The sequence below is a fragment of the Falco punctatus genome, assembly GCF_963210335.1.
Source record: "Falco punctatus genome assembly, chromosome: 2".
Lineage (NCBI taxonomy): Eukaryota > Metazoa > Chordata > Aves > Falconiformes > Falconidae > Falco > Falco punctatus.
Window position 1 is genome coordinate 78,536,244 of NC_137581.1, and position 16,491 is coordinate 78,552,734.

The window sequence follows — 16,491 nt, forward strand, 5'->3', positions numbered from 1 at the left end:
AACAAAGATCCTCCTGCATCACAGAAACCCCAGAAGCAACCTCTGCCAGACATTCAGTAAAAAGCAGCCACACTAGGCCCAACTGCCAACTGCAGAAAGCTTTAGGGACGTGGTTTAGTGGTGGATTTGGCAGCACTAGGTTGATGGCTGGACTCGATCTCAAAGGTCTTTTCCAACCTACACGATGCTATAAGCCTATGATCCCCCAGGAGGGGCCCTGCGGGCTGCATCCCTGCTGGCTGCATCCCTGCTGGCCAGTTCTGCCCAAGGTCAGAGGCGCTGCTGCTGCCAAGATGTTGCATAATATGTCGGGCTTATATGGGGGGCAAATTCATCGCCTCAGCTGTAGCTTTCTCATACCACATTAGCAGTGCAGAAACAGAGAGGGAATCTGTTACCCTCTCCATTGCTAAAACATGGGTTAGCTTTTGAAAGTGTACTTTGAATACAGGGAGGAAGATAATTTGAAGAACTATTTTAAATCTTCATGATTTACTAAAGTCCTCTGGTGAAGAGGAGAAGCAGCTCATTAGAAACTGTAAAGTGGAAAGGGTAGGGGATGAAACCACAAAGAATTCTTAAAAATTGAACTTTTGTACTTGGCTTATTTTTCTGACAAGAGGAACTTGTAGAAAAGCACCTTCTTTTTCTGAAGGATAACAAGGGCGAAAAAGCTAGACAAACACCATAAATATGATCACACTAAAAGGAAAGGTTATTTTCTGTTGTTAGAACTGTTCCCACTTACTAAGTTGATCAGCAGCACTGTCTGACCTCTGGTGTCTAAAATCAGTATCAAACATTACAAGAAACCAAAGTGTCAACTCATTTCATCCAGGCTGACTGCTTCACTCCCTAGGTTACTCTTATTTTGCCACATTAGAGATTTCAAACCTGCTAAAGATATTTTGGCCTGATGTTTCTAGCTGAACACCAACGAAGAAGTCACTGGAGGCCACAATCTGCCTTTCCACAACAACAGTGAAAGATGCTGCACCACTGGTCTTTACAAAGAAAAGTTTCCCCTCATGTAAAAGAAATGAAAAAAGAAAAAGGTGTTAATGGTGTGATACAGCCTCATAGTAATCACAATGTGGAGGGCTTGGCAGCCACTTAAAAATAGCTCAGATTTGCAGATTTTATTGGAGGAGGGTGGAATATCTGATATCATAATTTTAGCCAGACAAGGTCTCGGATCAGAGATCTAAGGTTTCCAGATCTAAGCTCTCTTAAGATTGCAATTATTTTCATTTCACATGCTGAGAGAGAGTGTTTAATTTTAGGGCAGGATCTTTTAGGTGCACTGAGATTGTTCTACTGAATAATTCTCTACAGAAAACTTTTCCTTAGAAAATTATAGAAGAAATGTCTGTTCTTCTGAGGAAGAGGCACCTGTTTTATGCTTATAGTTTGGCAATGTGAATTCTCTTTTCCCATTTAATTTCCACAGCCTTAGGGATGTTTAGACCCAGGACTTTGGTTTTGGCTTACATTTAACTGCAAGCCTTTCTATATTCCACTCCAAACCTTTTACTGCCCTTAATAAAAAGTTGTGTAGCTGAAGCAAAACATGAAATCATTGTATCTTCTGGAACACCTCTCAGTTTACTTTTCTGGAGAAAAGATTTAATGAGTGGAACCACTGCAAAGCATCAGAAAAACATCTGAAAAGATTAGTCATGCTGCCTTGGGGTGAATTATTGCTGAGTTGCCAGGAGGATTAAAGATCAGAGATGTGCCTTTGCACAGCAGCCAAACAAGGTCTGTGTGCTACCCCCATTTTGGGGCCTGTCTGATCTCAGAAAGGGAGAGCAAAAAAGCCACTAAGAATTAGGGAAGAGCAAACTAGGAAGAGGTAGGTTAAGGAAAAAAAATAATATTGGGGGTTTCCAATGTTTCAGAACTGCTGCAAGCTGCAGGCAGGTCACAGGCCATGCACAGATGTGTGTGTCAGGGGAGGGAGCAACAGGCACAGTAACCCTTCAGATAGGAAATACTGTTATAAAGCAGCAAGTTCTCCATCAGTCTCCCTGGCCAGCAGGATGGAGGGAAGTACTCAACCTTACTCTGCAGCAAAAGAAATTGCATTATGGTGGATCCTTAACTGGTACAGGACACTTATGGAAGCTATGAAGTCCTCATCACTTCAAATTTTGGAGAAAAGGTTAGTAAGCATCAGCAATGGCTGAGGTGCATCCAATTCTCTTTAAAGATGGAGAACGGTCTTGGCGAGGTGTCAGAAAACTTTCAGGAGCAGTACACTATGTTTTTATTGTCCCCAATGAGAGACAGTGGTACTGCTGGAAGCACTGATCATCTGATCAAATCCAAAAGCTGAAGGAACCTCACACAGACAAGATGTTCTCTGCACCCAGGGAAGTTTTGGTAGCTTGGAGCTTTTAACTCAACAGAAACCAGTGTGTGGCATTCCAATCAGCTGTCACGACTTCTCCAGCCTATGTGCCATGAAGTGCAGACCCAGGAGCCAGGGGCTGTCTACAGGCTGGCTTTTCAGGGATTTCTGGAAGAATGCTTCTTATTGTCCCCCACAACTGGACTGGCTGTCCAATTTGACACAAGGCAGCAGGCTGCAATGTTGCTCAAAGGCACAGACCAGCAAGCACATTCTTGCTGTCCTCAGGGGTCCTCTGACATGAACTGTATTTCCCCAAGACCAGCCAGTCCCTTAGGTCCTGGAGCCGGGTCGGCTGCTGGTGGCTTAAGTCCCAGCCCCAGGGCTCAGGGGTGAGAGCCTTTGTTTTCAGAGGGTATTCAGGGAAAAGTTGCCATACTAGGATCTACTTGACAAAAAGTAACTTCAAAATGCAGCAGGTGGTCTTAAGAGTTCTCTTATTTTTCAGACTTATCTTTGAAATAAAACCATCTTCCTCCAAGCACTGGATGTCTCAAAAGTATCTGACTTGGGACTTAGGTGTTCCACAGCAGTTGTTAAAGGACTTTAGGGTGGGATCAGAACAACCTAACATTCAGTGTTTAAGACACACAAGTCTATAGCTGAGAAAATTGTCCTTGACAATTTCAGAGTAGGTGTGGTACCTTGAGACAGTTTTAAACAGAGCCTCTGCTGCAAGCTAATGCAGGATCTCAGTGATAACTACAAACAAGACCACGAAGTAGACCTACATAAACCAACATTGTTATATGCCTGAATTTCCTCATATTTTTCAGCTGTAAGACAGTAACTTACTTGTTTTGCTATTATTTCAACTTCGATCAAAGTAATGAAAAGTATTAAGCACATGAAAATAGAACAAGGAACAAATAACTTGTTTGATAATGTAAAAAAAAATGTTAAAAGTCCAATTTTAATTTATACTGCATCCCCTGGATACAGCTACAGTTGGGGCCAGGTGACCTTGCATTGTATGTAAATTTTAGAAAGAGTCTCTCACTATTTTATTGGAAAAAAATAATAAAATTTATCAAGTAATATTTTATTGGCAAAAAAATGCCAAACGTTCATCAAGCCAGTTAATTTACTGAACCTACTCTCTTGGCACTTTTGTAAATCTCATTACAAATAAAAAAATTGACAAATACATTCATATATGCATGAATGACCAGTGAACTGGATAAGTAATAACGAAAAATCCATTGACTAATTTCCTTGAAAACACATTGCATAACTCAGGAGAATTTACCAATCAAACATTATTCAGGTAACTTCATTGCTAAGCATCTGTGCATTTTTATTTCTGCCAAAAAATAGATTTTCAGAAGTATTTAGGGGTCTAGAGACATATTTGTGCATCTCATGGGGTTTTCAAGGCATTAAAAAGGTTAGGGAAAAAACTATCCCTGAATTTGAAATTCTAGTCCTTGAGAAATAGATCAGTATGTGGCATCCTACTAATACCACCTGAAGTGATTTCCATAAAGTTACAAGAAAGTGATTATGAAATCTCATGTGTGCATGTGTGTGTGTCTGTGTGTGATTAAAAGTTTCTTAAACTTTCATCATTAAGACTTAAATTTTCCATGCTGTGGTCTACGAACAAAGGCAATAAATTTTTGTTCTTCATTTTGCTTTTGAAGTAAGAGGTGCTTGGAGGAATTTTTTTATATATATACTGAAAAAAAAACCTTCATAGAAGCATCTAAGTTATATAAGATTGTCGCAGAATAGTCTCTCATCCTTTCCCCATTTTCAATCACTTTGACAGAATTAACTTAAACCTTCTCAAAATTTTCAAATAAGATCCTGAAGTATTTCAGAAAAAAAATACAAAAAATAATTAAAAAAAAGAAGACAAACTTGCTCAGATCATTAATGTTGCCTACAAACTTCTGGCTCACCTGAACTATAGTCTTGCAGTGAGATGTTTTTCAAAGCTGTGTGCATATATTCCTCTCCTTGTGCTCCTAACTCAAGACCACCAGATAGAAATCTCACTCTGCATGTTTGTGTGCAATATTTGCACTATTTTGAATGCCTGAGACATACCAACATTTTGTGGAAGTGGGAATGGAAAATTTTTACTGCTTACCATCTTCTTTAGTGCGGGTGAAAATTTGTTCACTTCTCACTCCATCTCCAGCTCGTGTAAAAGCCAACACCTGAATGCTGTAGTTGGTGTATTTTTCCAGGCCATCAAGCTCCAGTGATGGCTGTGTAGTAGTGACATTCTTTATCTCTCCCAGCTCTACAGAATAAAAAGGAAATTGAGTTATTGCCAAGTTCAGTCTTCTCCCAGCTACTGATACTGTGGAAATCCTGAGGATTAAAGAGTGTACCAGATAAGTATTGCTTCGTTATTATAAAACAGCAATGAACTGTAATAAATTAAAATAAATTCATTTGTGTCCTGAATTCCTACTATTCAAAGCAGACCTAGTTTTCATTTTCAAACTATTTTTTGCATTTTTTTAAATACAGGGAAGAAAACTGAAGATATCTACAAGTAGTAAGATTTTTCATAAAGAATAGATAACAAGAAGAGATTATTGCAAAACATTCCCTAAAGCAAAAATGAAAAAGTCAATTATCTTCATAAAGATTTACTGGTTTTGAGAAAGACCATTTCCCATAAGGAAAACCAAGAAAGAGTCCCCTTTTTCTTAAAATATGTAGCAAGTACTGCTGCAAAGCACTCGATGGCAGTAATACTAGCTAACAATAGATTTAAACACAGTAAAATCAGATTTATTTGCTGAAAGATGACGCACTTCATATGAATCTTGTTTGCAGCAAGCTAAGAAGTACAACCCATATGGCAAAAAAGCTTTAAACATATTTAGGGCAGAAAATAAAGCTGAATAAATGAAGAAAATCCAGTTTTAAGCACTGCATGAACATCATCTTTTTTCATCATCTTTCAGGACATCACATAGAAGCTTAGACTGTGTGCACTGGTAATATTCACATAGGATCTGATCCAAAGACTACAGGCATCACTGAAAACATTAAATTTTATATCTGTCATGTCTACATTTTATGTATGCTTCTCATACATTTTTATTTTTTATTTTTAAATGTACAAAAGAATTGGTGGTTTATTTCCAAATATTTTTGACTCTTAACATTACCAGCAGTAACAGTGGGCCTCTGGATTACATTCCACTCCAATTTCCCCTTGCTACACTAACAGAGGTCAGAATTTGCAAGACAGTTGCATAATAGAGTGAACTATGAGCCTGATGGATGAAAGCAAAGACGGGAGATAGTTCATAGCCCAAGAGCTGTGAAAATTCAGCAGGGCAAATAGGAATAAAGGCATGCATAACTCAAACTTACTAGTATTTAATCTACAAGAAAGGACTATACGTAGAATTACCATCATGTGACAAATTGAAGATCAGTAAAGTATCCCATTTCTCCTTTGATCATTTCCCTTATTGTCTACTCAGGAGTCTATTTCCCTAGGAATTAGGCTAAGAGTACAAAACATAAACACAACACAAGAGTCTGGCAAGAAAACATGCCTTTTCTGAAAATATTTCCTTCTTTTACCCTCAGCTATGGAGACGAAATGAATCCTGTCAAAAAAAAAAAAAAAACAACCAACAAAAAAAAAACCAATAACCACTCAAGTAGGCAACTAGCTAAGCAAACAGATAACCAATCGAGCTAAAATCAGATGCAGGTTTGGGCAGGTATGTTCTAGGTTCATGTCATCATTCTTTAGAAAAGAAACCTGCTGGCCTTTATTTTGGGTACTATGGCAGGTCTACGGAGCACTGCAAACCCATAGTGGAAGCTTTCCCTGAGGGCGTCTGCAGGCAGCTTTGCAATGCCTGCTACCTTCTTACAGCTCTGCGGAGAACGGAGAAGGGCTTCCTTCAAAGGTAGATGAGGCTTTCTCTAAACCAAAGAGAAAAGGCAGCACAATGCCTTCACAGCAGAGGGCAAACGATACAATGGCCACATATGGCTTGCTACTCAGTAATAGCTTGATTTCTCTCACCTCCGTCCAAGAGGTTGGCCCAGTAGATAACCCTGAATCCTTGCAGAATCCCATTCAGGGTTTCTTTTGCCAATGTTGACCAAGAAATAGAGATGGTTTCTGGTGATGTGGCAGTGGCTTGCACGTTCCCAGGAGGGCAACTGGGGACTGGAATAAGAGATTCACCATTTTTAACTCGAAGAATACAACTCAGTATTTATCCTTCACCTACCCTTTCAATTTTCTCTGCTATCCCACCACCCATTATTTAATTAGCAGTTACACGCTGTCAACAATGCAAAACTTCACTACAATCCACATGTTTCTGCTCCGATTTCCCTGGAAATACTTTTGATATACTGCTTCCCCACTTGCTAACTAGTATTTTAATAGGGTATTTTGTCACTTCTTTTGAAAGAGAAATGTGTCCTAGTGCTGATATATGCAGAATATTCTGTTAGCACTTTATATATATGTATATATGCATATTAAAGTTCGCAGCCAAATTGCCATCTCTCTGGACAAATCTAATGTCCCTTTAAAATTGGTAGGGGGGCAAAGCAGGTGCATCTTTAAAAAATATTGGGAAAAAAGAAAGTCCATAAAATTTTTCACTGACATTTAGACAAATTGGAAAAAGTCAGCCAAATCTGAGGCATTTTCTGTTGGCTGTTCATTGTCAAAGCAATACAGCTGTATTAGTATCTGGCATTGCTTTTAAAGCTGATGACATCTTTAATTCTGAGAGGGACCCAAATTCTGAGTAATCACAAAAAAAAAAAAGTCGCCAGGAAAAGTAAGATGGTGGATTCCGAAGAAAAAAAGTACCATTATTATAATACAAAGTATATCCATGAGTGATTATACTGCCTTCCGAGGTCTTGCAGTGATCTGTCCAGGCCTAGAAGCATTTAGAGTAAATGAAAACCACCAGCCTTCCGTGAAGCATATGCCTCATAATCTGTAGTTCTTGAGAATTTTAGACATATGTAACTCCATCTCCTCCATGTAAAAAGTCAGATTCCCAGCTGGCACTGACTTTAGTAGACCAATGCCAAATTATAGTAGCTGAAAATCAGACGTACACTATTCTTTAGGACTGTTTTTCAATTTTTACTCTAAAATATTGTGCCTCTTTTTGGATTTGGAATAATTCTCTTTTTCCACTAGAGGACTCCCTCTCATTGTTTGAGAAGTCTGTGTAATTTGAAAAAAAAATATCCGAATTGTTACTTCGATTAGACAGGTTGGATTTTGTCACACATCTCTCCTTAGGCTGACAAGTGATTGTGCAGTACAAGAGCTCTAGGTTTCACAGCAGACATTTGAAAACAAAAGAAAGCCAACAAAATTAAAAGTATTGCTTCACCTTTCAGAGTTATACTTAGCATCTCAAAACTATGATGAGATCACTATGAATCTACAACAAGATCACAAAATTTGCAAATATCTAAACACTAGAGCAATAGGCTTCTTAATGAAAGCTATAGCTTTAGTCAATCTTGCTCCCAGCAGGATATATCACATTAGTAGAGTTATATTTATTTACCTGGATAATTCTGTATCTCTTGCAATGAGAACTGTACCTCATTGTTGGCCAGTCTCTTCTGGCTGTCTGCTTACTGTATCTAACAACTGAAAGTCTGATCTTATATTATCCACGTAACAATCACTAAGCAAGCAATAAATGTAGGAAGGCAAAAATAAATAAAGAAATAATACTATGTCCCATGACAGCTGTTTGTCAAGGACTTACCATCCTCAAGAGTAGTGGTAATGATTTCCTGAGAAGAAGGTCCTATTCCAGCCCGGTTACAAGCCTGGACTACCATGCCATACTGGGTGAATTTTTTCAGGTTATTCAGTGTATAAACTTCACTGTCTCCAGTGGTATCGATACTGATGATGTTGAACTGGAAATTTCCCCCTGCACTGTACTCCCGATAACCTATCTGGTATCCACGAATAATTCCATTTTGCAAGTGCTTCTTTGGAGCCTAAAGAGAAAATGAAAGATTACACATTAAGTACATGTCTCCAAAGTCAAAGTGTTCTCCATAAAGTTTTTGAAATATTCACAAAGTTGACATTTTTTTCCTACCAAATGCAAGTCTGTTTCTAGGTAACAATTCAAAACACTCTCTGCACATGAAGTAGTAACTTTTTACCATGATATATAAATTTCAGATGCAGTTTGTTCTAATTTGTGCATTCCTCTGCTAAAAGAAAGACCTTTAAGTGGGTCATACATAGAAAAATCTGATAAGGAGATATTCTTGAGTTATAATTCAAAAGTATAATGATTTGTTCTCTTATCAGGTGAATCAACCAAAGTTGAGTTGATGAGGTATATTTGCATTACAGGCCTACCATTCACCAGTAATTGTGTTCTGGCCAGAAGCCCCTACCATTCACTTGCTAAATCTTTTGTAAGGCACTTATTGATCTGTTGAAGGCAGTCACATAAGTTTGTTCAGCTAAACGCATTAGGAAAATTTTATGCTGTGCTTTGAAATATGCTTCTGTTCATTCAGTGTGTAGTGTGGAAAGATGATTAGATAATGAGTGCTGAAGGTAAAAATGAATTGGGAAGCAGGGATTTGCATACTGAATAGCTACTAAAACACGGTGTACAATATCTGGCATTCAAGAATATGAATAGTACAAAATGGTTGGCCATAATTATGTACTATATTTCTCAGTCACAGTGCAAGATTCCCTATAACTGACTAGTGGAAATAATTTCTGTACTCTGCAATATAAAATGTAGTTTAGAGTAAAATAAAGATTGGCAGTGCAGGGAAAAAGCCCGTTATTGACAGAAATAAATATTAAAATTCCATTTAAATAGTATTGGACTAATTTCAATATGTGATAATGTTCCTGTCTGATTTTCTACATGTATGAGGTATAATTAGTATAAACATTTTAAGGCACAGTTTATAATCCACAGACAAAAAGCTCTTTCAAATCCTCCAAACCTCTTTCAAATTCCCACCTGATGCCCACAAGCTCATCTGTTCCACTGACTCATAAAAAAGGTCTTTGTGACACAGTTTATCAGCAAGGAGTTAAACCAGCGCAGTCAGCAACTTATGTTGTTTCTATATCCCATTAAATCTACTGAGGAACATTCTCAAGAATACTCTTTTCTGCCACATGAGCTGTCTGTTTCAGTGAGCTTATAGTCCACTGGAGTAAAGTCTCACTGGAGCTAATAAAATCAGTGTGGGACTTGCCTTTCATCAACTACCAATAAATCATTGCTCTGCAAAAGCCAGCACCCTCTCTGTATTTAAAATGTGTCATGGGATGGATCTGACTGAATTTTCTCCTCTGATGCTTTATATTTTTCTCCCTCCTGCCTTCAGAAACAAAAACAAAACTTGAAGCAAAGTATATAATTTCCACTGTGCTGCTTCAGTTCCTCTGGCAAGCTCTCTGCAAGCGTGGTGCCGTCCGCCCCGCTGCAGGTGACCGGACTGGGAGATTCAGGTCTTGAGCACCTGGTGAGGCAGGCTGCGGGGATCAGAACTGTGGGTTTGGAATCTAAGCGTATAATCATTTCCTGTTGGAAAGTTTCTGTGCTTTGCTGTCAAAAAAACCCCACCCAACTTCTTTAGAAACATATAGGACTTTTATTGTCAAAACCCTTTTTTTTTTGCAAGTGTGTTACCTATTCTGAACAACTCCATGGCTTCATGATCTTTAAATGACTGCAAAAGGTTGTTTTTTTAAGCTGGACTGTGGGATGGAAACTAAGGTCAGATTGTTTTTTGTCTTACATTCAGATATCATCATGAAATAAAGTTGTTTCATTCCCTCTGAGAAGAAAATAACTTTACCACATTTAAATAATAAAATATTTCAGGGTGAACTGTTTTGTTAGTTGAAGGATTTCAAATTCTGTTACTGGCCATGGCATTTTGCATAGCTTATACATTTTTATAGGCGTTGTCAGTGTTGATGAGAAGGGGCAAAAAGACTAAACTAACACAATTTAAACATTTCAAATTGACTAAAGGACAAACAGTTTGGACAAAGCAGCAGAGAACCCAAGTGTTACTACAGGGAGGACTGCTTTCAGACAACGTTGCAGGTCACTGTCTCTTTTGTAAATATGTATCAGTGCGGAGGTACCAGTGTAAGCAATGCCAGGACACCAGTTCTCGCCATCAATGTTGGATTCCATCATAGCTTGGCAAATCTTTCAGTGTGAGTGGAGAAGATTCCTGGTCTCAAACATTAACATGCTCACTGTTGCACATCTCAAGACCTAAAGTCTCTCCTACTTAAAGGCTGTGGCTGGAACATTCCCATGAGTTACCATGGGTGGCTTTTCAACAGAAGTTGTCGCCACAAACACACAATGCACACTAAATCACAAGCAACCTGTATAAAACACATACACCATATAATATAGTGCATTTATTGTTTTGTGAGTGGTCTGCACTGCCTACTGCCACATACAGCACAAATTAAGATGCTGTGTGTACATACACTATATATCGTAAGGTACACACTGTATACCAAGAAAAAGTGAGCATAGGCCTTGTAGATAATAGATTATAGAAGCATATAGCACATATATTGGAACATATATATAATACTGTAAAACAGGTAATGATAAAACTGAATCATACATTTGCTATGCATTGAAGTGTTCTCAGAGCAGGACTAGCCAGAATAGACTCTTCTCTGGGAATTCTGTAATTATATACTTTCTCATTTTGAATTAGAATAAAAAGGCAAACTTTGCATTTTTCATGAAACCTCACTGTAATTGTTTTAGCTCAAGGGATTTTTTCTTTAAATAAAATATTAAAGTTTTGCTTCTTTTTTTTCCCACTTTGAAACATTACACAATATAAACCAAGCTCAAAGTCACATTAGAAAAATGCATTGAAATGTTCTGCTCCACAGAATTTCAAAGGTTCCTTGTTAGTACTATCTAAATGCCTAATTTTGGATTTACTTTTTGCACAAATAATATACTTGATATATACACTTTCTCACGTATAGACACATTTTTGGTAGAAAATTCACTGAAGCAATGTTTTTCCATGACTAAGTGTTTGTGGGGAAAAATACTGTTAACCTTGTCAGTAGTCATGAAACATGACAAAAAAGTAAGTTTTACTCCATGATCTTACTGCTTATTTCATAAAATCTGATATTTGTAAAATAGGGTATCAATGAGCTTTGTAAAGTATGACATTTATGGTTGTGTGCCTGTGTATATGCATAAAGAGGAGAGGAATATTTCCCATGCCTAAATGTAATGGGTTCATTTACCCTGTAAAGTACTACAAGAAAAAAATAATTAATATATTCATGCTCTTCTCTAAATGAGAATTCCTGTTGAATTCCCATTCTCTCTGCACCATTTTAAACTACCCAAAAGTGCTGATTATTATTTAAAAATTCAATCTGAAACCAAATGTTCTATGTGGACACATAGAAATGGGATTAAATAGATCACAGACCTATAATACTTTGCTTAACTAGAATTTTTTAGAAGTTGGCTAAGAGAAACTTTAAAGGAAGATAAACAACTGTAGCAAGCTGCAGAAATAGAACTTAATAGAAAGATGAAAATTGATGTGTTATTCTCTGCTCCTTTCACCGTTACTGACACTGTCTGTATTTAAAAGAGGTTTTCTAACTTTAAATATAACTATGGTTCTCAACACACTCCCTTTTGTATAATGTGATTGTAGGTTTCACATGCCTCCAAAATAAAAATGACCAGGTTATTACTGACTCTATTTTCTTCCTTTTTTGTCTCCGTGACAATACAGGATTGATCTCATGGGGTATTTCTTTATTCTTAAGCAATCTGTATTGCACAATGCAATGAGTGCCTTCTGCACAGCAGTGATTTGTAGGGACCTACCCAAAAGTCAGGATTCATCATGGGACCAAACTATGTTGAATCTGTGGGACCATCTTAAAGTACTTTTTGAGTAATGGGCTAAAACTGCTCTGGCCAGGAGAGAAATGCAGTAATTCAAGGGAAGTAAACGGTTCACTCCTGCTTAGGGACTTCTTAACTAGGGGAACTTCTTCATCAGCTGTTACAAATTGTCATTCAGGAAATAATTTTTCTAGTAATGGTAGGGCTATGCAAGCACAAACCTTTCCGGAGGGCAGCTGAGTCACTTCACCTTTGTCTGCAAAGGAGCTTCAAGGTCAAGCAAAACAATTAGGTTTCAGCTGTGTCCAGCACCACAGAGAAACTTAGCACCCACCGGAGGAGCTAACCTACCAGCAGATAAAGCAACGACTGCAAATCAAGGCAAAGAGTTTCCAAGCTGAGCACACAGGAGCTTGACAGCATGAAGATCACAATGAGCAGAATTTCAGTCAAGTGCCAGTGGTGCCTTTTTCTGCCCATCTTTTCGTACGCAGACCTCCAGAGTTTCTGCTGCTTGCAAAACAGCACCTCACTGGGTCTTGCGGCTAAAGCCAGCAACACTTCCCTAGCACTTTGCTAGAGGGCATTGCTACAGTGCCTCTCATGCTGCTTGACCACATCAGATACTGCTGGTCAATAAATTAAAGGAATTAACAGATTTAACAGAGACTGAGTCTATAGGAATAATATCTCAAAGGTTCATAGGAGACTGGCTATTCACTGGAGACTGGGTGTGCAGTCTTGCAGCACAATCCACAGCAAACTCCAAATGTCTAGCCAGCATCTGCACGGTGCATGGCACCAGGTTCACATGGTGGTGCACAGTTCTGGGAGCATGGGCCCACCTTTCTTGATCTGGATATATGCAGCATGGTTACAAGCAGGCATTTCCAAGGTCACAGGAAGCTCACAACTTAAGCTCACTCAAGTTGTGAAAATCCATTTTTACACTCAGCTCATGAAACTTGCCAGGGCAGTGGAGTATATATTCAATTCATAGCTCATCTCTGTGATTATTTTGTTATATTAGATACTGATCACTACTTGAGAGGTATTCACAAATCAAATTCCAAACACGATCTTGAGAATAAAACTCCAGCTGCTCCAGCTTCTACTCCCCAGACAATACCTGGAGATCAAGACACTAATTTGCACTTATGTCCTGGATGTACAAGCTGAACCATGTTTTAGACAATGTTACTGAAATGTAGGTGTGGGAATTTTGTGTGTCCTATAGCTGCCTGCACACATTTGCATCTATAAAATTTAATGGCAAATCTTCAGAATCACAAATGGCATCTATAAACTCCAGCAGTGAGCCAATGGTGCCTATCTTTGCTTGTTGCTTTAGAAAATATCCCCCAAAGTGAACTTTAAAAAAGCAAGCAAAGCCTTTCAATCTGCCTACCCATACACCCATAAAAACAAGTTCATGCACAGAAGCTTGAAGGTTATAGTTCACTAGATCTGATGGCAGTCACACTTCTTGAGTGCTTTAAAAAGAAACAACCCATTAAGCATTTATTTCAGTTGTTGAGAATCACTGTACACTCCACTTTGCTTCAATAGCTGCTTCCTTTGCTCTGCTGACTGTGTGTTGCATTTAATTCCATGCTTCATGTATGCCTTTTATAAGTACATTGCTGTGTTTCACTTCAACCACCAGGTAAGCCTGTGGCTACTGACCACATGCATTTCATTTTTGGAAACCATTTGATGAAAACCAACACTTGATATAAATTTAATATGTGGATGAGATCCAAGAATCACCACTGTATTTGTGACCTGTGCAAGGGGTCTGACAAAGACTACTGCTTTTGAAGCTTAACACTAAAATACTGCATCAGAACAGAATTTTTAATGCACCCTTTTCAAAACACCATTGAACTACTCAAAAAAGCTGGAGACCTGAGGTCCCTGTGTACTAGCTGGACATCTCAGTAGTTACATGTCCACCTGCACTGTACAGCAATTGTGCACTGTAGTAACCTGTCTTTTCAGGAACCAACTCAAAACTAACACAGGGTCGTGATGGTTATTTACTGGATTAATGATGATGATGATGATGATGATGATAATAATAATAATAATAATAATAATAAAGCCCACTGTTATTTATATGGTTAATAAGCGGCAGCTCACTGTTACTACCCTGACTTTCTGGATGGTCCATATCTTGGGGCAAAATATACATTACCCACATTTGCAGGAGTAATTAATATCACTATAGAAATTAATTACTATTATGCCACCATCCCACTCTAGCATGTAATACCGGATATTTCAGAATCTTAAATATACGGAATTATCAATACAACTTGGAAACTGCCATTCATATTGAGATTACACTACTGTAATTAGATAGCTTTATTCTGTCTGCTACAATGTGCAAGCAGTATATAGCACAAAATCATTTAAAACATGGCTTAAGTACCTCTGATATCATACTGAAAGCATTTAAAACATTCTGTGCTTGTCAAAACATTGGGCAAAATCTAGAAAAAACTGAGTCACAAGACATGCTAGATGTTTAAATCATATCAGGTGCTGATATTTTAAAATCAATTGCTCTGATTCATCAGTTCTCATGGACTATACCAAGACACTATATTGCTGTCTCTGTGCAGACATGCCTTCAGTAAGGCTCTGTCCCAAAGTCCATTGCAATGGGAAAAACTCCCATTGGCTCCAATGGTTTGGGGAATTTTTCCCACAAACCACACCGAAATTCTGTGTGTGCTCATTTTCCAAGCATATAGCCTTATCTCTGAAATCAGAAGGCAGTAGGAAATGTTATTGTCATCAGTACAGGCAAGCAGCTACTGTTGTTACTCTCTGATGGAAGGATCCTTCTTCGCATAGTGCACCAGTCTTAATGGCCAACGTAAGATCTGTCAACAAAGGTATCTGCAAGGTCTCTCCTTACATAACTCCTTAAGGTAACTGATCCACAGTTGTAACACTCCCATCAATGGGGCATCTTTGAATGCACCAAAATACTGCCAGAGTCTATATTCTTGGCTGTGTGTACTTACCTTCCAGGTGACCCTAATGCTTTGTGAAGATATAGGCTCAAGCTGGACATCCTGAGGTGGACCATCAGGAGCTGCAAACGGAAAAGAGAGGTAGATCAAAACTGGCCTTCACAACACACAGAATTCAGCACTTCATATGGTTTGTCACCAACTTCACACACCAGCATCACAAAGATTTGGACTGAGTCCATGTCATATGAAGTCAATCAACTGAAGATACCACCTCATCACACAAAACCAGAACCTAGCATCTTCCTTATTCAGGTGCCATCTCTGGCCAACAGTGAAATACAACACATGCCAACACATACCAGCCTGGCAAATAAAGGAAGAGCGAATAATAGTGACTTTTCTTATTGAGTGATATGCACACAATGCTCTTTCTGTTTTGTAAACAGGCAAGACATACTTTCAGCAGTCAGAATATTAGAAAGGCAGCAGAACTCATTTGAAAGCAGGTGAGACAGGAACTCCTCAGCCAGCCTTCATCATGTCACACACTTTCCAGTGCGATCCCCTTTGTTCACTAGAGACTGAGCACATTTAGTCAAATATAAAATATTTTATACACAAAAACCTGCACATTTTACTTTCTCCCCCTCCGCAGTGTAAGTATCCAGCCTGGAAATCAGATTAAAAATAACTGCCAGATGAAAAAAAGCATGCTGCAGCTCCTGTCTGAATCAGGAGGAGTTTCATTTATTATCAATATGCTGCCAAGCACGTGCATGATGCTTTAAACACAAATGAAAAAAGAAGGCCCTGAGTATAGGGGAACCAACTTGTCAGCTGAGCAGCTACAGAGCAGATCAAGAATTGACTGGGACTGAACAGAGAGGTGTGAAGTAAATTGCTTGCTCAGCGAGGTAAATCATTATAAAAGAAAGATCTGAAGAAAGGAATGGAGTAATCTCAAGCTGCTGTAGAGGGTTCCCTTGATGCAGAATATGGCCTCAGTAAAAGGTATTAAATTAAGTTTAATAGCATGACAAAGGAAGTAAAGCAATAAAAAGGGTGAGATGGGGCTGTTAGAGGTGGAGCAGCAGTAAATGACAGCTGTAGTGAAGGGAAGCAGAACATTTTGCTTTAACTGATGAAAGCAGAGAGACCCAGAATACAGCCTATAATATGTTTA

The 16,491-nt window shown here is 38.5% G+C and overlaps 1 protein-coding gene across 2 annotated transcripts in view; it reads right to left on the reverse strand.

The window, feature by feature from the left end:
* The window catches only part of DSCAM (DS cell adhesion molecule), a 484,929-nt gene that overhangs the window by 99,235 nt on the left and 369,203 nt on the right, over window positions 1-16,491 (reverse strand). For both annotated transcript variants that reach the window (XM_080376609.1, XM_080376610.1), the window contains exons 16-19: window positions 15,357-15,427; window positions 8,161-8,401; window positions 6,426-6,572; window positions 4,509-4,664 (exon numbers count right to left, since the gene is read on the reverse strand). In XM_080376609.1, the coding sequence (XP_080232735.1) occupies window positions 4,509-4,664; window positions 6,426-6,572; window positions 8,161-8,401; window positions 15,357-15,427 (615 nt within the window). The remainder of the gene's footprint in view (window positions 1-4,508; window positions 4,665-6,425; window positions 6,573-8,160; window positions 8,402-15,356; window positions 15,428-16,491) is intronic.